The sequence below is a fragment of the Lepus europaeus genome, chromosome 13 (assembly GCF_033115175.1).
Source record: "Lepus europaeus isolate LE1 chromosome 13, mLepTim1.pri, whole genome shotgun sequence".
Classification (NCBI taxonomy): Eukaryota; Metazoa; Chordata; class Mammalia; order Lagomorpha; family Leporidae; genus Lepus; species Lepus europaeus.
Genome location: NC_084839.1, coordinates 17,476,506 through 17,499,381, shown reverse-complemented (window position 1 = coordinate 17,499,381; position 22,876 = coordinate 17,476,506). Strand labels below are relative to the sequence as shown.

Genomic DNA, 22,876 nt, shown 5'->3' with positions numbered 1-22,876 from the left:
CTCACTCCCTCACTGTCTTTCAAATAAATAAGCTTTAAAATGATTAATACAATAGTATCTAGATAATATGACTTTGAGGGGAAGTATTAAAACTATCATTGCAGTCAACTCTGGGTCTTAGCCTTTTTCTTAATGCCTCTTCCCTACATAATTACCGATGGGTTATTGTAAAAGTAGATTCAGTAGATGTAGTATCTTACTCAAGTTCAATAATGTAATATTATGACACTTTTATTTTCTGTCAGTTTGGGAGTTTGGATCAAAAATTAGCCCTGGCTACTCGTATTCGTGGTCATGTTCTGCCCCTTGCCCTGCAGATGTATGGCTGCCGTGTTATTCAGAAAGCATTAGAATCTATTTCTTCTGACCAGCAGGTAATTGTAAGTTAAGGCAAAATTTTTGTATTAGTTCATTCAATTTTTAAATTATTATTTCTGCTTTATCTTATGATCTTGAAATGAAAGGACTTAATATTTCCACAACTAGTTGATAATTTTTTAATCGGTATCAATTAGGACATTGCTAATTACAAGTTATAAAGCAGATCTTTGATCTTTCCTATCCATTTCCTTTCACATCTATTCATTTCCTAATAAGGGTATTTAATACGTACTATGTGGTAAATGGAATCTCAAATGTTTTTGCTATCAGAGGCTTATTTGTGAATTTTCTGTTACATCAGAATGCATTTTACAGTTCAGCTTCCAGTGTCTATTTGGGTTGTATCTAATGTTTCTATAATAGAGAATAGTTTTTTAAACCAGTAGCATCCCTGTATGCCAGTTAAATACTTGTATATATGTATATGCACAATTACATAATTTTTTAAAAATATAACTTAGCATAAAAGTAACCTAAAAAATTCTTCTTTACAATTCTGAAAGAAAATAGTATACATAAAATTAAATGAGAAATGTGTGTCCTTTGATATAAAGTCTAAACATACATTCATAAAGGATTAATGTTATTCCAGTCATATATTCAAGGGACTTTTCTTTTAACTAATCAAAAATAATTTGTAAAATTATTTAAAATAAATGCTGATTCACCAAATTTTTACATGTATTCTGTGAATCAACACTAATTAATTAAAGGGTTTCTTGTATGAGCTAAAACAGACTTAATATGAAGTTAATAACACTAAATAGATATTTTATGTATATGTGATTCATATTACAATAAAAACATAGTAAATGAAGGAAATATATCCTAAAAGGTAATGGTAGTTAATAAATTTGGAAAAAGATTGGAATTGATTTGTACAGTGTTTCAGAATTAAAAATGGATATAGATGTGTATACAGTAATCAGCCTTAGAAATTTGTAAGGAAATATTTTTTCTCTGGAGGAATTCCTGAGTGTGGGAGTAATTGGAGGTTTATCACAATGGAGAAAAATCAACATAGCCCATAAGTACTTGAGTCCTTACCCTTTGCTTGCACTTGATAAACACATAAAGCCATTAAATGTGATTTTTTTTTTTTTTTTTGAGAAGAGACAGTGTTAAGTGAAGCAAAATTGTAGCATTCTCAATTAGTTTGATTGGGCACCACCTGAGAAAGATTGTTGGAAAGTATAGTTTAAATATGGCAGATCATCATCAGTAGGTTATTAGTATCTCAACACATCATTTACCTCATAATCTGTGTATGTTTCAATAATTCTCCACTTCAGTTACTTTTGCTAATTATTCTTCAGAGAAGAAAATTTTAACCTTTCATACATTAGAAAAAATTGCAAACAGTAAATGATATTTTTTAGTATGCTTTTGTGCCTGTTTCATTGTTTTAATTTTAGTTTGTTATTTGATGAGGTAATTGTTCTCATGAGCTCTCCTCTTTTACAGAGTGAAATGGTAAAGGAGCTAGATGGTCATGTACTCAAGTGTGTGAAAGATCAGAATGGGAACCATGTTGTACAAAAATGTATTGAATGTGTTCAGCCACAGTCGCTGCAGTTTATCATTGATGCTTTCAAAGGACAAGTAAGATTGATTTTTTTGTTGTTGTTGTTTCTAATTTGTTAGCAAAGTGCATTTTAGAATTTAAGTGTTAACACATATTCCTTGGTCACTGTACACAGCATTGGTATATAAAAATAGAAGACAAAACAGTAAATGTTTATTAATTTCTGCCTTTTTCATATAGTCAGTAAATTGCTTCATGGAGGGGGGTAGGTTAGAAATAGAAGTTTTAATCCTGTTACTTTAGGAAGTAAGGTAAGGTAAGGTAATAACTATTAGAATTACAAACCCAACAGTATTTTCCAAATTTCCCGGAACGGGGGGAGGAGTGGAAAAAGGCTGTATAAAAAAGCAAGAAGAAAAGTTGAAAACATACACACACAGAGCAGCTAGTAACTAACACATAGTATTTGGTAGCTCTTAATTGCAGTGCTAAACTACTCCCCCCGGCCCCACATCCATTCATTCCCATTATTACTCTTAGTCTTCTGATTGGGTTCCTGTTGATCAAAATCTCTTTAGTTCCTAAATTTGAATACTCCCTCCTCCTCCTTCCCAGTCTGCTAACATGGAGGTGGTCATACTAAGTGTGACTCTGTCACCCTTCTCTAAAATAATTGAACTAATTAATCATGTTCTAAACCTACCTGATATATAGAACTATTAGAAAATGTTGGAGAATACAAATTTTTAATTCTTTTGTTTTAAGGTATTTGTGCTTTCAACTCATCCTTATGGCTGCAGAGTGATTCAGCGTATCCTAGAGCATTGCACGGCAGAACAGACCTTACCTATCTTAGAAGAGCTTCACCAACACACAGAGCAGTTGGTACAGGTATACATTCTCTAATAGTTTGAAATATTTTTCTATTTTTAGAAATTATTCTGATTTTTTTAATGAAATTTATTATTAAACAATACAAAAACAAATGCCTCTCGTATTCTTCTGACAATATTACTGGATTTTTAAACCCAACTTTTTAAAGAATAATCAATTTTTTTTTAAGAATGATTTCTAGAAAGTGATTTTTAAATATGTTCTTAGGATCAGTATGGCAATTATGTTATTCAGCATGTACTGGAACATGGTCGACCTGAAGACAAGAGCAAAATTGTTTCTGAAATCAGAGGGAAGGTCTTAGCCCTGAGTCAACACAAATTTGCCAGGTACTGAAATATTTTCTGATAACAAGGGTTACTTCTCTCAGTTCTTTCTTTATAAACACAGAAATCACATGTGGAATATAATATTGAATTATAAATCTTTTAATGATTTTTAAAAACACAGAACATCACTTTGTTTTTTAAAGCTGTTACCGCATTGGTTTTGTCCACGTTACATTTTTATTTTTGAGTTAGTTAATGTATTTATTTGAAAGGCACTTCCATCCATGGATTTGCTCCCAAAACACTCAGAACAGCCAAAGCTGAGCCAGCCTGAAGCAGGAGCCAGGAACTCCACCTGTGTCAGAGTCAAAGACATTTTAGCAGAGCACGTTAGCAAGAAGCTGGATCCGAAGCAGGAGCAGAAATCAACCCCAGGTGTGATGGGATGTGGGCATCCCAAGTGATAGCTTAAGCTGCCGCACCATAACTCCCAATCCTGCCCACGCTTTTGAAATCTAGATTTAGAAAATCAGTTGTCTCAGACCAGTGACAAAATGCACATTCAGACCTTATTAATTGCTCAGTTTACTTTTCTACATTATAATTTTAAGAAGCCTATAATTATATTGTGGATGTCAAATGTGGGCTTTCTATTTTAAAAGTAATCAGAATATAAGAAAAGGTTAAGATGTGTCTGGACTGCTTTTGTGCTTTGTAATGGATTGGAACAGATTCTTTGAAACCTCAAGGCAAGTTTGCTGTAAGGAAAACAAAGTTTTGTATATGTAACTTATACTCTTTAATTTGTAATTTTCAGCAATGTAGTTGAAAAGTGTGTTACTCACGCCTCTCGTGCTGAGAGGGCTTTGCTGATTGATGAGGTTTGCTGCCAGAATGATGGTCCTCACAGTGCCTTATACACCATGATGAAGGACCAGTATGCCAATTACGTGGTTCAGAAGATGATTGATATGGCCGAACCTGCTCAGAGAAAGATAATCATGCACAAGGTAACACGGTATATTGAACTTCAATAGAAAATTCAATCTGCGTGGCTGTAGGCTACACATTTAACTTCTCAAGCTGTTAATCTCCTCATATCTGTAAATGGATTTTCCCACAAAACTAACATTTTTTTTCTAAAGAGAATTTTGTGTTGAGGTGATTTATTTGTATTTCAGGTAATAGTAACTTGTAATACTTGTCCTTTCAAACTATTTTTTCTCTATTGCCATCCCTCCAAGAATCTAATGATTCTTAAAGAAATCAGTAATTATTAAAGTAAAACTTAAAAAGAGCATTGAAAGAGATAATATTTGAGTACTCACTTCAGATCCTTTTTTTTTTTTTTTTAAGAATTTATTTGTTTACTTGAAAGAGTTACAGAGAGGCAGAGAGAGAGGTCTTCCATCCATTGGATCACTCCCCAATTAGCCGCAATGGCCAAAGCTGCACCGATCCGAAGCATTTTATTGATGATATTTGGACTGTGTCAGAGTTTTGTTTCATTTCGTTTTATTTTGAAAGGCAGCATGACAGAGAGAGGTCTCTTCCTCTGCTGGTTCACTCCCCAGATGGCTGCAGGGAGCTGGATGGGAAGTGAAGCAGCTGGAACTCGAACCCACACTCTGATATGGGATGCTGGTGTTGCTGGTACCAGCTAGCCCACTGTGTCATAATGCCAGCTCCCTGTTTCAAAGGTTGAAACTCTTCATATTGCAGTCTTTGCATAATTGTTTTAGTAGAATAAATTCCTTGGAATCTTACAAAGTTTATGCATCTATCCAGTGTTTGAGAAGAGAGCTTTTTTTAAATCATACTTTCATAAATGCCAGTAATTATTATTTGTTAAAACCTTACCAATGTGGATGGGAAGATAATGATATGGTTTTTTAAAGAATGCAATAGCTCATTATTGATACTTTCCTGCTATGTTTGGAGTTTCTATTCGCATGTGATAGCGTTTAGAAATAGTAGTGTGGGTGTTCATTGGACAGTTCTTGACAGCAGATGTTTGAAAAGATTGAGTTGATCAGAACTGCTTATATGAAAAAAGAAATTGAAATTTTAAATTATAATTATTCCTCTAAATTACCTAGATTTGGGGACAGTTTTTTATAGAAATCAGAAACTAAAATAACTTAGGTTGACTAAGCACATTGTTTATGTTTCAGATTCGACCTCACATCACTACTTTGCGCAAATACACATACGGGAAGCATATACTGGCCAAGTTGGAAAAATACTATTTGAAAAATAGCCCAGATCTGGGGCCTATTGGAGGACCACCAAATGGAATGCTATAAAGGAAAAAAGAAAGAAGATGATTTAACATATGAAACATTTCTTTTGTGAATTATCAAAACACAACTCAGCTATGAATCTTCAAATTTTTTTTAATGCAAAACTATTTATTGACTTCTTTCATCCATTTGTAAATTTTTTAAGGTTCTTGTGTATATTTGGGGGTGGGGTGGTGAATTATAAATTATATTCAGCCCTGAGTGGAGACCTATCAGATTGAGTTGCTGGCAAAGCACAGAATGCCTGTATATGATGTAACTGTATCAAAAAAAACTGTCATATTTTGTAAATTTTTACCTTGTAAAGTCACAAAAATAGTTTTTAAAGGAAAAAGTACAGTATTCTTTTAATAAACTAGCTTGCAGTCTGGTAGGTCTACAACCCCATAGCACAACAGGTTTATAGAGATGTATATAGAATTATAGTCCTTATTTTTTTTTCTTTGCGTGACGCCTTTTATAACACATAACAATCAACTGCATAAATATTATTAATATTTTAAAAAGAGAAAGTTAAGTTGTATTTTGGTAATTCACAAACTATCATGCAAATTAAAACTCAGCAAGTGAAATAATAAAATGATTTGAGATGGAAAGAACTTATTATTTACAGTGGACATGGTTTTAATACAAATACTGCCCTACAGTGTGTCTGGCAATGTACAGAAGTCTTGTATATACTTAAATATGTAATTGTTGTAAGAGTTAGAAAAAAAATCATGATGACACTTCCATCCATTTAAGTGCGCTAAGTGGAAAGTTAAGTCTCATTAACTTTTCAGTTTGGTTTGCAATGAGAAAGAGTGGAAATTTGTGTTTTGTTTTGCTTATAGAATTACAAAGACGTGTTGAGCTTTATTTTGCTTTTTCATAGTAGATGCAGAAAGTAGGAACCAGATAGAGGTGAAAAGGGGCCATTGAAAAGTGATTTTGATAGCTCAACATTTAAGCATGATTACATATTCAGATAGCTTTTGTTGCTCCCTATAAATATATGCATTGTGTGTGTAGTAATAGATGTAAGTTTACACTTTGAAAGCAGATCTTGTTTCAATGTTTATTATAAAAAGCCTTGCTAATTTAGTAGTGACACTTTCCTTGGTTGTACAGGTGTACATTTGTAAACCTTCATGCTGTAAATGGAATTTGTTTTACCTCTTTGGAAAACATTTGCATCTTAGTGTACATTTATGTCCCTGCCCTCTTTGACCTGGCAAAATAGTGTTGTATAATGTAAATTTATTTCTCCAAATCAAGAGTGATTTTTTTAAAAATTTTTTAACTTTATATGGTTTCAGAAGTATGAACCAGCTTTCTTTTTATTATTGTGAGAAGCATTTTGTTTTATAACATAGTTGTTGACTCTGTTAATATGGACATGCTAGGCATTTGGATCATTTTCAACTGAAGTCAGGGTATTGTGCATAATAGAAAGTATTGGACTGAGATATTTGGTTACCATGGAGGCCAATGCTTTTTCCATCTTATTAAATGTGATGTGACTTTTTTCTTTGTACAGAAGAGTACTGTATTTTTGAATAGCCTACTCCCAAGTAAGAGCAAATCTGTATGATAACATTTTTTTCTCTGGACATAAGACATAACAGTAACATGATGTACATTTACAAGCGGCCTTATGTACATTTCCCAACAATCTTTTTAAGGCAAAATTGTGACCATATGTGTATAATTAAAATCGTTTTTAATCCTTTGCCTATGAAAATATTTTGGAAAAAAAATTTGCTTTGTATATTCAGTTTCTGAAAGATAAAGAAAGTGCTTTGTATTTTGTTGAAGTCAGTATTTTGTATAAACATTTATGTTGACCCACTTATGTTTAGAGCTGGAAACTGAAACGAACAGGCAATCTCTGTCGATTGAACATGGAGGGATTTTTTACTAGTGATCTGCAGAAGAACGTCAGTCTTCTGAGCACAATGTTGAATATAAAGGTTTTAACACTGAGCTGTTCTTACCACGAACCTAAAAAAATGGCATAAAGTTTGGGGTGCCAGGCATACTTTTTCATGTTTGTTGTTGAGTTCTTCTACTATTCTAACCCAACATTCCTTGGTGAGGCCATTAAATCCAACCATTTGTTCCAATTCCTTTGCATAGTCACCTGGCTGAGCAGCTGCCCTTCAACAGTAGCCGTGCTTTCTTCCCCCGGTACAAACTGCTGTCTCCCAGCCTCCCTTAATTTGCCAGCTTCAGAGTGTCTTGGCCCCATGTTGAACTTCTGTTCCCAGTGTCAGCTCTTGGTTTCAGGATCAGGGCTGTCCCCAGAGACTGGTTGATGACTTTGTGTGTTTATACAGTTGCGCTCCTGACCCTCTGCTGGCATAGTCAGTTACTACTGCACATTTAGGAAATGACAAGTCCTGGGAGACTGTTCCCATGTGTCCCGACGCTGACAACCCAGTCCTCCCGACTTCTAGGCCTACTCTAGAAAATACCTGTTCTTACAGAAACTCTATGGTCTGCCATTTTTGGTGCCTACCCCAACACCTTTTAGTAAATTGGCATGGAGTTTTAGTCAAACCTGTTTCAGATAAGAAAAACACTGAGTTGGGCAAAACCAACTAGGCGTTATTCTTGAGTGTCTCCTTTTTCTGTGGATTGTTTCTGGACCAGTTTGTCTAAGTCCTGGCTCTTACTGGCGCATATGAAATGTTATCTTCACTTCCTTGTATATTATGTATAAATTAGAAAATGAAAAATGTGTGAATAACATTGTATGAAATAAACCTGGTCTTGTGTTTTTCTCTAGATAAAATACCCCTCTTTACCCTATTATAATTAAAATTCCCACTCCAGTTTACTGTGACTTAAGGAGAACATTCTTTTTTTTTTTTTTTTTTTTTTTTTTTTTTTTTTGACGGAGTGGACAGTGAGACAGACAGAAAGGTCTTCCTTTTCTTTTCGTTCACCCCCCCCATTGGCCGCTGCGGCCGACACACCGTGCTGATCCGGAGCCAGGAGCTTCCTCCTGGTCGCCCATGCTGGTGCAGGGCCCAAGCACTTGGGCCACAGCAGAGAGCTGGACTGGAAGAGGAGCAACTGGGACAGAATCCAGCGCCCCGACAGGGACTAGAACATGGTGTGCTGGCGCCGCAGGTGGAGGATTAGCCTAGTGAGCCGAGGCACTGGCCAAGAGAACATTCTTACCACATGGATGCTATTCTCAGGTCACTGTTGCCCCTGACCATGTTAGTCCTGTCTTGATTAATAGGATTTACATGGAGTCAGATGAAACTGTTCCCATAGAGATAATGTGACACATCTTAAGGCTTATTTTGAGGCTTACATTAAGCCATGCTCCATTCATTACCCATAAGTGATTGTTTTCTTTCCACACGAATTGTGTTTTTCTAAAAGTATGACTTGGATTCAGGCATGGATTTGAAATTTACCTTCGTATTTACAGACTTTATGAACTTTGGGTGTGTTTTCTAAGCCTCTGTACAAAAGCTGTACCATATGATAGTGATACCTAAGAACTGAAAATATGAAAGGGACTTCAAAAGTCCAGGAAAAATGCGTATTATAACAGTGGCCTGAATTTCAAAGTTTTTGCACCAAAACCTTATTTCTTCATGGACTTGAAGTTCTCTCGTAAAAAAATACCTAGTCTTGACTCTATAAAGAAGTGCTAATGCCAGTTTTTCCCATCTCTTCTGTAGCTACAAAAGCCAGACCAGTTGGATAGAGTCCCAAAGTGAAGAGGAAGGCTCATCACACACGTCATTTATCCCCAGGTTTAATTTATCTTGGTTCGAGTCTTGGATTAGTAAAGCAGCCCTGTGGATTGCTGACCTGTCCCACTGTGTAGTGAAATAAGATGTTGAAATCCACATCTCCCCCCTCAGCTCTCCACCTTAAGCTGACCCTGGCCGGATTGGTACTCAACACAGGTTAAGAAATAAACTGCTGAGGAGCTGCCTTCACTCTCCACCTTGCCGAGCCAGCTTGAAAGGATGTGGTTTAGTTTAACGTGTCCGGTAGGATTTGGATGCTCCAGGCCTTCAGAACATTCGGCTGTGGAATAGGAGGCTAGGCTGAGGCCTTGGTGCTCCCTTACAAGAGGCTGCATTGTGGCTGGGGGAGAGCACCAGACTCTGGAAGTGGGGAGTGGGTGGGACCCTCATCACCTGCCTGTACTGTAAGGGTCTTGTCCTGATGGCCTAGACAACCTCGAGGCCAGGGACTCGACAGCCACAGGATAGGGCCTACAGGAGCTCTGGTGTTGGGTGGGCAGAGTGAACTTCATGACCCCCATTATCCTGTAGCAACTTGTACAACTTGTTAAAGTCATAAACTTCCAAAAAATAGTTTGCCAGGAGCTTAAACCACATGAGATAGCCTTGTATTCTATTTGGTAGTTTAAAGAGGAAGCAGTTGGCTTAAGATCGGTTGGAGCTTTCTTGGGTACCCGTGGGAGAAGAGAGTCTGTCAGAAGGGTCGGTTCTGGAATTAGTCTGCCCAGATGCATATGTTAGGCGGTTTCACCTTTTAAGCCTTAGTCTCCTTGGATAGGTAAGGGAATGATACTGACCTGCTAACTTGGGAGGATTGAGTTAGAGAACATAGACAAAGTACTCTGTTAAATAAGACAACTACGCATCATTGATGATTATCATAGCTGAAGGCTTTTTGTTTTGTTTTATATGCAGCCTCAGAACATTTTGGAGCTGAATTATGTGGGTTGTTTTTTTATTACTATTTTTTTACAGATTTATTTGAAAGGCACAAAGAGGGATCTTCCATCTGCTGGTTCACTCCTTAAATGGCTGCAACAGCTGGAACTGGGCCAAACCGAAGCCAGGAGTTCTTCCGGGTCTCCCACATGGGTGCAGGGGCCCAATGACCTGGGCCATCTTCCACTGCTTTCCCAGGCCATAGCAGAGAGCTGGTTTGGAAGTAGAGCAGGCGGGACTTCAAACAGCGCCCATATGGGATGCTGGCGCTGCAGGCGGCAGCTTTACCCACTACACAGCACTGGCCTCCTGAATTCTGTTTTTGCAATAAGGAGTCTATGGCCATACCACCCTGAACGCACCCAATCTTGTCTGATCTCAGAAGCACATAAGGAATTCTTGGTTCAAGTTGCAGAAAAATCACTACATCAGTAGGAAAACTATGAAAGAGGATTAAGAAACTTTCCCACATTTTTTTAGTTTTCCTTTTCTTGGAACTGACCTAATAATACATGGATGCATGCAAGCAGCCAGAGTGGAGAAGGGACAGAGGTCACAGGCATTGTGATGGACAGTCGCCTCCCTCCCTGTTTTGCCGAGTTTTTGATTAAAGAGACACCTCTGATCACTCAGGAGTGTGCTTTGTTCGAGAGCTGAGCCACTGTCACAGTCAAGCAGAAGATGAAGCTGCCTGTGTGGGTCTGTCCCACACAGGATCAGTTCAGGATTCGCTGGAAGGAAGCCACAGTCAGGGTCCGCCACTTTGGCTTACTATAACAAAGAAGGCATGGAATTGAGGGAAACGGCCTGCTGGCCTCCTAAGCCGTCCCCTCTCAGCGGCTGCTTGGACGACAGAAGCCTCCCCAGACAGCGGGTATGCAGAAAGCAGAACCCAGAGTGGTCCCCCAGATCTTCACGTGGCGCGGGGTTCAGACTCCCAGCCGCAAGACGGCCAGAGGCGGCCCAGTAATTGGTTCTGGGCGGGACCATCCATGACTTCCACAGCGCTGCTCGAGGGGCTGGTGCGTGATTTTGCTCAGCACACAGTTCGGGGGTGGGTGGCCTGGCACCCACGCAGTTGAGCCGAAGGCAGTTCCCGCCCAGGGCAGGACCACATCTTTACCATGCCCACACAGCCGCTGGCTCACGGCCAGACAGAGCTTAGGGAAAGAACAGAGGGAAACCACCACCAATCAGTGCGCGATCAGACAGCATCATGCTGAGAACGTTAGGGCCTATTTATGTTCCGTAGCGACAGTAAGCCCGCGGGAGAAAAGTAATGCCTGTCTCAAAAGCTTTGGCTAGATAGGAATCTAGAGATTTCAAAAATAAGCTCCAGCAAAGCGCTCTGGCTGCAGGCCCCTGGGCTCTTGGGAAAGGAAAGGAGAAATGACAAGACGAACAGATGAAGGGGTCGGCCTAGGGTGCTGGGAACAAGGGAGTTGCAGCAGTTGGTGTGTTTTAAATACCCTCGTACTGGGCCGGCACTGTGGCGCAATGGGATAACACCCTGGCCTGAAGCGCAGGCATCTCATATGGGCGCAGGTTCTAGTCCTGGCTGCTCCACTTCCGATCCAGCTCTCTGCTGTGGCCTGGGATAGCAGTAGAAGATGGCCCGAGTCCCTGGGCCCCTGCACCCATGTGGGAGACCCAGAAGAAGCTCCTGGCTCCTGGCTTCAGATCGGCACAGCTCCATCTGTTGCAGCCATCTATCTGGCCATCGGGTGGAAGACCTCTCTCTCTCTCTCTCTCTCTCTCTCTCTCCCCCTCTCCTCTCTGTGTAACTCTGACTTTCAAATAAATAAAATAAAAATTTTAAAAATACCCTCGTACTAACTGAGCACACAGTCTTGTGTCAGTGGTGTCTGCGTACTGGGGATTCAGCCCTTGGAGCACACGTCATGGAAGTGGAGGCAGAGGCAGAACGAGGTTCTTACATTTGTACTTAAGATTTTATTTATTTGAATGTGGAGAGACAGAGACCGTCCATCCTCTGGTTCGATCCCCAGATGGCCACGGCCGAGCCAGCCCAAAGCCAAGAGCCAGGAACTCCATCCTGGTCTCCCGTTTGGGTGGCAGGGACCCAAGTACTTCAGTCTGCTACGGCTGCTGCTTGCTCGCAGCAGGGAGTCCGCAGAAGCTCTGGAGCAGGACAGGATGCTCTGGAGGACGCCCTTGCAGGGGCCGGGTGGCCCAGCCAGCACCAGACTGTGGAGGGGAGGTGCTGCACCGAGCTAGGGCCTCTGCCCACCGTGGGTCACGGGCCCTTCCCCACACCACATACCAGACGTCCCTCAAGCTCCAAGTGTTCCTCCGTTATGAGGAATCCATCTTTCCAAATGCAGTCGCCCAGACTTGCCCTGCCTCCTGGACAAGGAAAGAGTCCCGTCCACCACTCCTGCGGCTCCAACTGCCCTTCCTGGCCCTGTGGATGTGTCACAGACCCGATGTCCCCTGAGAGCCAGACCCTGTCCCGGCACGGCCTGAAACCCCCCACATCCGGGCGCCTGCTCCATGGCCCCCTGCCCCAAACGTCCCACATCCTCCTGGGCCAAACCTTTCCTCTTCCACTTCCCTTCCTGAAGAGGTGGGCCTAAAGCCGTGGGTGGGGTGACGAGTGCTTGTAGTGCATGTCCCAAATACTGCACACAGGGTCTACTGCTCATAAACATATCTCTCCGAGACAAATTAAGTGGCTGCTCTGTGGTTTTATTTGGAAACTCCGGCCACCCTCTTGCTTACCCCTCTCGGAAAAGCCAATTTCTCCGGACTTCCTGGAAAATGCCCATGGATAAATGAGCCGACTCGGAGTAAGTTCTTGGTATCTCAGGCAAGAACCGGCATATCAGGGCCGGCACTGTGGCATAGTTGGTTAAGCCTTCACCTGCAGCACCAGCACCCCAGAGGGGCATCAGTTTGAGTCCTGGCTGCTCCACTGCCAATCCAGCTCCCTGCTCTGGCCTGGGAAAGCAGTGGAAAGCCCAGGTACATGAGCCCCTGCACCCCCGTGGGAGACCTGGAGGAAGCTCCTGGCTCCTGGCTTCAGATCAGCTCAGCTCTGGCTGCTGTGATCATCTGGGGAGTGAACCAGTGGATGGAAGACCTCTCTCTCTCTGCCTCTCCTTCTCTCTCTGTGTAACTCTGACTTTCAAATAAATAAAATAAATCTAAAAAAAATAAAAAGTGGATTATTTAAGGCAAGTGTGGCCTTCCTTGCCCCTCTGCTCCCAGGCGTGCCGTGTGGCACCTGCTCAGCCTGCAGCAGATGCCAGACAAGTGGGGCTCCTGGTCCTGAACTCTGAACTTGCAAATGTAGGCAACAATGAACATTTCACTTTTGAGAGGCTCCCCTCGAGTATTTTAGTGAAAGTAACCAGAAACTGACTGATGCAATGGCCCAGAAGTAATCCTTCTCGTCTGTGGTCAAATGGTCACGGCCAAGGTGCTAGGCGAGGACAGCCTTTTCAACAGGTGTTGGGGAAACTGAATAGCCACGTGGACAGCCTTTTCAATAGCCACGTGAGAAGGTGGACCCTTGCCTTATGTACAGCAATGAACTCAAAATGGATTGAAGACCTTAATGTAAGATTTACAACTATAGAACTCTTAGAATTCTCATGACATTGTTTTCGGCAAGGACTTCTTGGCTGTGACTTCAAAAGCACACGTGAAAAAGCAAAAATAGGTAAGTGAGACTGCATCACTGCACACCAAAGCAAACAATCAACAAAGCGCAAAGGCAGCTTGTGAACTGGGAGAAAGTCTTCGCAAGTGTGTGTCTGATAAAGGATAATATCCACATATATAAAGAACTCTCACAATTCAACAACAAAAAGCAACTCCGTTCTAAACGGGGCAAAGGACTTGAACAGATATTTCTTCAAAGATAATATACTGAAGGTCAACAAGCCTATCAAAAGATGTCCAATGTCACTCATCATTAGGAAATGCAAATCAGAAACCACAACACGATTTCATCTCACACCCATTAGGATAGATACTATTGAAAAAAAATAGAAAATCAGTGTTGACAAGGAAGTGGAGAAATTGGAAACCTTATGCACTGTTGGTGGGAATATAAAACAGTGCAGCCACTATAGAAAAAGGATGTTTCCTCAAAAAATTAAAAATAGAATTGCCATATGACCTAGCAATCCCACTGCTGGGGATAGATCCAAGAGATCTGAAAGCAGGATCTCAAAGAGATATCTGTCTATCCGCGTTCATGGCCACATTATTCACAGAGCCAAGACGTGGAAGTCATCCGAATGACAGAGGAGTGGAGAAATGTGTGTGTGTGATCACACAAAAAATATCTTTTATAGAGCATTAGCTTTAAAAGGGAAGGAAATTTTGACACATGCCACAACATTGATGAACTTTTTTTTGGCAGCTTCAAATCAAAAGAACTTTTGTTGCATCATTAAAATCCAGGTTCTTGTTTCCATAGCTCCTAGATTTTATTCATCAGCCTGCTGACACAGATACCATCCAAAAATTTTCTGATACCCTTGGTTTGTACTGTTGTTGTCTGCTGAATCGAAGCAGCTGAATTTGAAACAAGTTCAATGTCATTTCCTTCAAGGGTGAACTCTGAGTTTGAGATACTGCACAAGTCACACCTGACCTCATCTGAACCCCACCGAAGTACTCTTCAACTAAGAAATTTGGGATTTCATTTTTTATATGTATAGTTTTATAGTATTCTTTTAAAATGTATTTATTTATTCGAAAGAGTTACAGAGAAGGAGAGCCAAAGGAAGACAGAGAAAGAGATCTTCCATCTGTTGATTTTCTCCCCAAATGGCCGAAACACCCAGGGCTGGGCCAGGCCGAAGCCAGGAGCCAGAAGCTTCCTCAGAGTCTCCCATGGGGGTGCAGGGGCCTAAGGACTTGCACCATCTTCTGCTTTCCCAGGTGCATTACCAGAGAGCTGGATCAGAAGTGGAGTAGCCGGGACTCGAACCAGCACCCATATGGGATGCTGACGCAGCAGGTGGAGACTTAACCTTCTATACCACAGAGCCGGCCCCTGGGATCTCAACAGGAGACTCAGCCTCCTGAAAAGCCATGTTGATGAGGCAGTGAGCACTCACAGACCTCGTGTTGCAGCTGAGCCCCTCAGCACGTTCTGTCTGCGGCCACAGGCGGTGCAAACAGTGGCCGGCTCCCTTTATCTCCCCATCTTTTGTCAACCTGGAGACTTCCTTTCCAAGGAGGCTGAGCTGTGCATTGACGGGGCTAAAGTCCCCCACAGGGTGCTCTGGGACCCTTCCCAGGAAACGTGTGTCCCTCTGCGTGCTGGTGGCGTTTTCCATGATGGCGCCGGTCTTCATCCTCGCAGACCTGAGGAGGTCTCCCAGCATCACGCTCTCGTCCTTTTGTCTTGTGGAAGCAGGTGAGCCTGGACTTGAGGACACGACGCTAAGGGAAATAAGCCAGTGACAAGAAGCAAGTGCTGCAGAACGCCCCTTCTTTGAAGTGTCCAACAAAGCTGAATCCATCGAGGAAATGAATTGCTGATTTCCAGGAGCATGGGTTCAAATCCTGGCTGCTGTGCTACTCATGCGCCTGGGAAAGTGGCAGAAGATGGCCCAGATGCTTGGGTCCCTGCCACCCACATGGGGGACCTGGACAGAGGTCTGGCTCCAGCCTGGCCCAGCCTTGGCTGCTGTGGCCATTTGGGGAAGGGAGTGAACCAGCAGATGGAAGATCTTTTTCTCTCTGGGACTCTCAAAAATAAAGAAAAAAAAAGTGTGGTTTCCAGGAGCCAGGTACAGCGGTAACGGGCGGTTTATGTTGAATGGGTAGCAGAGTTTTAGTTTAGCAAAATGAAAGCACTTGAAATCTGTTCTAGAACAGTGTGAGTGTACTTAACCCCACTGAGCTGTGGATTTAAAAATGGTTAATGGGCAGGCATTTGGCACATCCGTTAAAACGCTACTTGGGACGCCCACAACCCATATTGCAATGCCTGGGTTCGAGTTCCAACTCCATTCTCAATGCCAGCTTCCTGCTAACACAGACCCTGGGAGGCAGCAGGTGACGGATCGAGCACTTGGGTCCTGCCACTCACCTGGGAGACCTGGTGAAGTTCCTGGCTCCTAGCTTGGGCATGGTCCACCCTTAGCTGCTGCAGGCATTTGGGGAGTGAATGGCAGATGTGAGATTCATCCCCCTCCCCGCGCCCCCAGCTCTCTGCTTTTCAAATAAAATAAAAACAGGGCAGCAAAGAAAAAAAGAAGGGAGAGGAGGAGGAGGAGGTGGTGGGAGGAAGTGGGAGGAGGAGATCTCCGAGATACACCCCTGGGGCCAGTGTTACAGCTCTGTGGGTTAACCTGTCACTCTGACACCAGCATCCAGTATGAGTGCCGGTTTGAGTCCCAGCTGTTCTGCTTCCAATCCAGCTTCCTGCTAATGCGCCTGGGAAGGCAGCAGATGACGGCCTAAGAATTTGGGCCCCTGCCACCCATGTGAGAGACTCGGATGGAGTTCTTGACTTCTGGCTTCAACCTGGCTCAGGCCTGGCTGTTGCAGGCATCTGGGGAGTGAGCCAGCAGATAGAAGATCTCTCTCTGTCTCTCCTTCTCTCTTCCTCTGCTGCTCTTCCTTTCAAATAAATAAATATATTAAAAAAAAAAAAAAGCCTAAAAGTAAAGGCTTAAGCCCAGACGGTTTTGGAGGCAAGCATCACTCTGAACTTTTAAGATGCATGTAATTCCTAGTTTACTTTTTTTTTTTTTTAAATTTTTTGACAGGCAGAGTGGACAGTGAGAGAGAGACAGAGAGAAAGGTCTTCCTTTGCCGTTGATTCACCCTCCAATGGCCGCCGCGGTAGGCGCGCTGCAGCCGGCGCACCGCGCCGATCCGATGGCAGGAGCCAGGTGCTTATCCTGGTCTCCCATGGGGTGCAGGGCCCAAGCACTTGGGCCATCCTCCACTGCACTCCCTGGCCACAGCAGAGAGCTGGCCTGGAAGAGGGGCAACCGGGACAGAATCCGGCACCCCGACCGGGACTAGAACCTGCTGTGCCGGCGCCGCTAGGCGGAGGATTAGCCTAGTGAGCCGTGGCGCTGGCCCAGTAATTCCTAGTTTATATAAAAATTTTTTTTTTGACAGGCAGAGTGGACAGTGAGAGAGAGAGAGAGAAAGGTCTTTCTTTTCTGTTGGTTCACCTCCCAATGGCCGCTGTGGCTGGCGCGCTGCACCCAGCGCACCACGCTGATTCAAAGCCAGGAGCCAGGTGCTTCCTCCTGGTCTCCCATGCAAGTGCAGGGCCCAAGGACCTGGGCCATCCTCCACTGCACTCCCGGGCCACAGCAGAGAGCTGGACTGGAAGAGGAGCAACCAGGACAGAATCCGACGCCCCAACCAGGACTAGAACCCGGGGTGCCGGTGCCGCAGGCGGAGAATTAGCTTAATGAGCCACAGCGCCGGCCAGTTTTTATAAAATTTTATAGAGCACGGAAAACAGTGAAAGCATCTCAAGTTGTCCTACAAAACCACGATAATCTTGAAAACAAAAGTAGTGACACAAACCATGACCACGTGCTATTTTCATGTGTGCCTTCAGACATATTTGCACATGCTAAGTGACATATAATCCAGTTGAATCCAGAAGAGGAATATTTTAAGACCAAGAATTCAGGATGGCTCAATGTTGGAAACTATATTAATATAATTATTTATCAGATTGCTATGATTTCTTTTTTTAAAAAACATTTTATTTATTTATTTGAGAGGTAGAGTTACAGACAGTGAGAGGGAGACACAGAGAGAAAGGTCTTCCTTCCATTGGTTGGTTCCCTTCCCAAATGGCCAGAATGGCCAGAGCTGCACTGATCCGAAGCCAGGAGCCAGGAGCTTCTTCCAGGTCTCCCACGTGGGTGCAGGACCCCAAGGACTTGGGCCATCTTCTACTGCTTTTCCAGGCCACAGCAGAGATCTGGATTGGAAGAGGAGCAGCCAGAACTTGAACCAGCACCCATGTGGGATGCCGGTGCTTCAGGTGGAGGATTAACCTACTGCGCCATGGCGCCAGCCCCACTAAGATTTCAATACTTGTCCCCTGAACTCAGGCAGGAGTTTAGTCCCCAAAGTCTTATGTTCTGGGTACTAAGGATGGAAACTCAGCCCATTTCTGGTGTTCCAAGGTGGGGCTTTGAGAGTGACGGGATTTTGCTAGGGTGTTGGGTGGAGTCCCCATGATTGAATCCTGATGGCTTCATTAGGAGAGCTGGAAAGACCACACCACACAGCAGGCAGCGGCTTCAGCTGCTATGCCACAGTGCTGGCGCCGAGGGGCAGTTCCATTTTAGACAGAAGCAGGACCATACTCCCAGCTGCCACCACTACTTCACGCTGTCCAGGAGATACCAGAGAGTTCACCATGAAAAACAGCAGAGGCACAAATATTGCAAAGGGAGAAATGATACAAGGGTCCCCTCAAAATGCAAAGAAATCAACTAAAACTTACAGAGTAAGAGTTCAAGACATTGGCTAGATGCAAGAATAATGTTCAACAACCAACTTTCTCCATGATCATAACAAATGCTAGAAAATAACTAAGAAAAATGGTAAACAAGAATTCTGCAGTGTGAAGAAAATTATTTTTATTGAAAGAGGATAAAGAAAGCCTGATTAAATAGTGACACCATATTCATAGATAGGAAGCTTCAATTCTGTAAATTTAAGGGCTTTTTTCTCCTAAGTATGAATTCAGTTCACCCAAAAAAGCCAGACTGTGGTCTCCAAATATCATTTCTCATTGGCTAATTATAGAGGTAAGAGAATAAATATGCGAGATGAGCCTGGAACATTTTGTTGTATTAGAATGTATTTTACAGGGCCAGCGCTGTGGCGTAGTGGGTAAAGCCACCGCCTACAGTGCCAGCATCCCATATGGGTGCCTGTTCAAGTCCCAGCTGCTCCACTTCCGATCCAGCTCTCTGCTGTGGCCCGGGAAGGCAGTGGAAGATGGGCCAAGTGCTCCGGCCCCTGCACTCGCGTGGGAGGCCTGGAAGAAGCTCTTGGCTCCTGGCTTCAGATCGGCACAGCTCTGGCTGTTATGACCAACTGGGGAGTAAACCAGTGGATGGAAGACCTCTCTCCCTCTCTCTCTGTAACTCTGCCTTTCAAATAAACAAATGAATCTTTTTTTAAAAAGTTTCATTAAAAAATAGAATGTATTTTACTTATGTGTTGCTGTGAAATAAACCACCTCAAAACCACGGGCTCATTTTCTCTTTTTTGGCATCTTTTCTCTCTCCCTTCGGGGTCAGCTGGTACAGCTGAAGGCTGTGGGGTGGGGCTGGGGCTGGAATTATCCTAAGGCTAGAATCATCTGATGGCTCATTCACTCACATGGCTAGCAGTTGATCCGGCTGTCAGCTGGGGCTTCAGTGGGAGCCGTCAGCCAGGACAGCCACACGTGGCCCCATGCAGCCTGAGTTCCAAAGGAAGCATCAGAGAGAGAGAGAGAGAGAGGGAGGGAGGGAGAGAGAGAAGGAGAGAAAGGCAGAGAGAGAGAGAGAGAGACAGAGGGAGAGACAGCCGCCTCCTCATCCTAGCCTCCACAGCCACCTCAGGGGAGAAGGTGTCAAACTCCACTGTGGGTTGGGGCGAGAATCCAGATTCCATCTCTGCCTAAGGGTGTCAGTTCCACACTGTAAGACGAGCCGGTGGAATGGCTATGTTGACACAGCCATAATTTAAACTCTTAACAAGCACTGGGCTCATGTCAGAAGGGCTCAAGGTAACTTGAAGGCACTCTGTGGGTACCAATACCAACGCAAGGGGTTGCAACACACAGGAAATGTTTAAATCTGTGAGTTCCCCAAAGGTTTTGCTTTAATGGATTCATTTTCTGGGGGCGGGGTACTAGGGGGCCAATGAGTTATTCAGAAAATGGGTTTGAATAAGAAAGACTTTAGCGTTTAGCCCAGCCTTTCCCTACAGAATGGACCTTGGAGTAAATAGTGGATGAGCATCTTTGTAGAGGTAATTCCAATAATAAATGGGATAGATCGAGTGTCACCATTGTCACCGGTTGTCAAATAATGAACCAAATTAATGAGCATCAGGGATGTAGTTGGCTGAACTTTGGGTCCCATTCTCTTTCCTCCAAATCAGTGTCCGCCTGGAAGCCGTGACCGTGACCTTCATTTGGAAACAGGGTCTTTTGAAAACGCACTGAAGTTATGATGAGGTCGGTCCTGTCTCAGGGTGTGCCCTACATCCAATGCCACCGGGGTCCGTATGGAAGAGCAAACTCAGGGCCCGGTGCTGTGGCGCAGCATGTTGCTGCTCTGCTTCCGACCCAGCTCTCTGCTAGGGAGCCTGGGGAAAGGAGCGGAAGAGGGCCCACGTGCTTTGGCCCTGCACCCACCCACATGGGAGACCCGGATGAAGCCCCTGGCTCCGGCCTGGCTTGGCTCTGGCTGTCTTGGCCATTCGAGGATGGAAGATCTCTCCACATATGTCTCTCCCTGTCTCTCTCTCTAACTCTGCCTTTCAAAAAAATTACATCTTAAAAAAAAAAAAAAGGGAAATTCAGTCAGAAAGACAGACACAGACACGGGGGGTGCCACCTGAAAATGAAGCAGAGTGGAGGTGTTGCATGGCCAGGGGACGCCAGGAGCCCCCGCGCTTGGGAGAGATGAGGGCCGCCCCTTCTCCATTGCCTGCACAGGGAGCGTAGCCCCAGCGGATCTTGGTTTCAGACTTGCAGACTCCAGATCTGAGAGCGACTACGCTCCTGCTGTTTAAAAGCACCCAGTGTGCGGTGATGTGTTAGGGTAGCTCCAGAAACCAGCGCCGGGGATGGCTAACCCCACGAGAAGAGGAAGGCAGACTCCATGTTCACGGGCATCCCCAACCCCAAGCCGGGAAGCTGGGCGCCGGCAGTGACTGTCAGCCCGGCAGGTGCAGGACAACGTCGCCCCCTTACGCCTCAAGCTGTGCCAGTCAGAGCCAGGGCCTGGCACTGGGCCCCACTGTGGGAGCTCAGCAGGCTCAGATAAGCGAATGAATGAATGAGAGAATGACGAAATGGAGCAAGAGGGACCCATACCTTATTAGGCCATCACCTCCACTTGACCCCTACTCATGCAGAATATTCCTTCACTCACTCAGGGATGCTAGGCCAAGGGCGCCCCGTCAGCGCGAGGAGGCAGGGCCACTCTCACCTGCTTCCAGTGCACAGGGATCTTCGGCAGGCACCTCACGCCCAGCCCCTGACCACTCGGGCTGTGCCACACAGGCTCCCTGTCAGCAGGTTTCCCCCTGTGGTCACAATGTCCAGGGACCATCGTGCCCCAAGCAGGGTGTTTCTTTCTTCTGGGGCCCGGCCCTGGGCTTCGCCCATGTTCCACTTGTCCCAGGCGTGCACAGCCTCTGAGCACAGGCCCAGGTCCTCCACCTGCTGTGTGTGGGTTCTCTGACCACAAGGCTGCCACTGCCACCCGAGGTCCTCCCCACCTGCATATCCAAGCCGGGCCTCTTGAATCCATATTAATAAATGCCTTCTAGAAAGCTCTTCTGGACCACCCACAGGCACCTCTGGCTCCCTGCTCCTGAACTGAACAGCCCCAGGCCTCCCTGTCTCCCCTTACTCACCCCTCTTGATTCTGCACCCCTTCCTGGATTCTGCCTGGTTGAGTGGCTTCGTTCCAGAGCCTGGAACCTAGAGGCCTCATTCTCCAAGGCCGGCCCATCACTTTAAGCCGCAGAGCTGCTGGCCACTGGGTCCACATCTTACTTACCCATGAGACGTGTCTCCAGTGAAGTGGCCACTTCCAAATCACAAACCTGGGGCTGGTGCTGTGGCACAGTAGGTTAAGCCTCCGCTGGTGGTATTGGCATCCCATATGGGCACCAGTTTGAGTCCCGGCTGCTTCACTTCCGATCCAGCTCTCTGCTGTGGCCTCGGAAAGCAGTGGAGGATGGCCCAAGTCCTTGGGCCCCTGCAGCCACGTGGGAAGACCTGGAAGAAGTGCCTGGCTCCCGGCTTCGGATCAGCCGTTTTGGCCATCTGGGGAGTGAACCAGTGGATTCCCTGTCTCTGTCTCTCTCTCTGTGTATGTGTCTGTAACTCTGCCTCTCAGATAAACAAATAAATCTTAAAATAAATAAATAAATAAAAAAAAAGCTACCCACACAGAAATGCACCCACTCCAAGCGCGAGGATTCCCTATCCACCCACACACTTCCTGTTTCTCACCTGGCCCCTCACACCTGCAGTCAGGTAAGTGCCCTTGACCTTCCTTCTAAAGCAGGTGGTTATTCCACATCTTCCTGCTGTGGTCCCTGAAGCGAGTCCTTAAATCTCAAGCCCACATTTGCCTCATTTGTAAAGGTCGGAGAGCGCACGATTGGGGCGGGGGTGGGCAGACCCTTAGCAGTCTGCGCAGTACTGGCTTCACTGCTCGTGTCCCAAGAAATTACTCTTACCACGTGACCCAGCAGGAGCGCTGCTTGTATGTCCCCAAATGCGTCTGAAATTTATATCCAAAGGCTGCATACGATATTCATAGCTTCATTCACAATTGCCAAAAAGTCCAGAGCAACCAAGGAGTCCTTCCAGACGGACGCACTCGCTGGTGCAGCCATGCAGTGGGATGTCGCTCGGTGGTGAAGAGAAACGGGCTCTTGAGTCACAAAAAGACGCCTGTGACGAAGGCTGGGACGTCACTATGAAAAGGCCACACGCTGTCCAACTGCAGCTCTCTGACACTCTGGGAAAGGCAGCAAAAAGACCAATGGTAGCCAAGGGCTGAGGCCGGTGGTGGCGGGGCGGGGGGTGGGGAG

At 44.6% G+C, this 22,876-nt stretch overlaps 1 protein-coding gene across 13 annotated transcripts in view; it reads left to right on the top strand.

The window, feature by feature from the left end:
- The window catches only part of PUM2 (pumilio RNA binding family member 2), a 92,260-nt gene extending 85,440 nt beyond the window's left edge, over positions 1–6,820 (top strand). For 9 of the 13 annotated variants that reach the window (XM_062209013.1, XM_062209018.1, XM_062209010.1 and 6 more), the window contains 6 exons: positions 246–380; positions 1,846–1,983; positions 2,672–2,797; positions 3,008–3,129; positions 3,887–4,079; positions 5,244–6,820. In XM_062209013.1, coding sequence (XP_062064997.1) covers positions 246–380; positions 1,846–1,983; positions 2,672–2,797; positions 3,008–3,129; positions 3,887–4,079; positions 5,244–5,375 — 846 coding nt within the window. In that variant the 3' untranslated portion in view covers positions 5,376–6,820. The remainder of the gene's footprint in view (positions 1–245; positions 381–1,845; positions 1,984–2,671; positions 2,798–3,007; positions 3,130–3,886; positions 4,080–5,243) is intronic. The other 4 variants (XM_062209014.1, XM_062209017.1, XM_062209006.1 and 1 more) reach the window with 1 other exon arrangement.
- Positions 6,821–22,876: the final 16,056 nt, after the last annotated feature.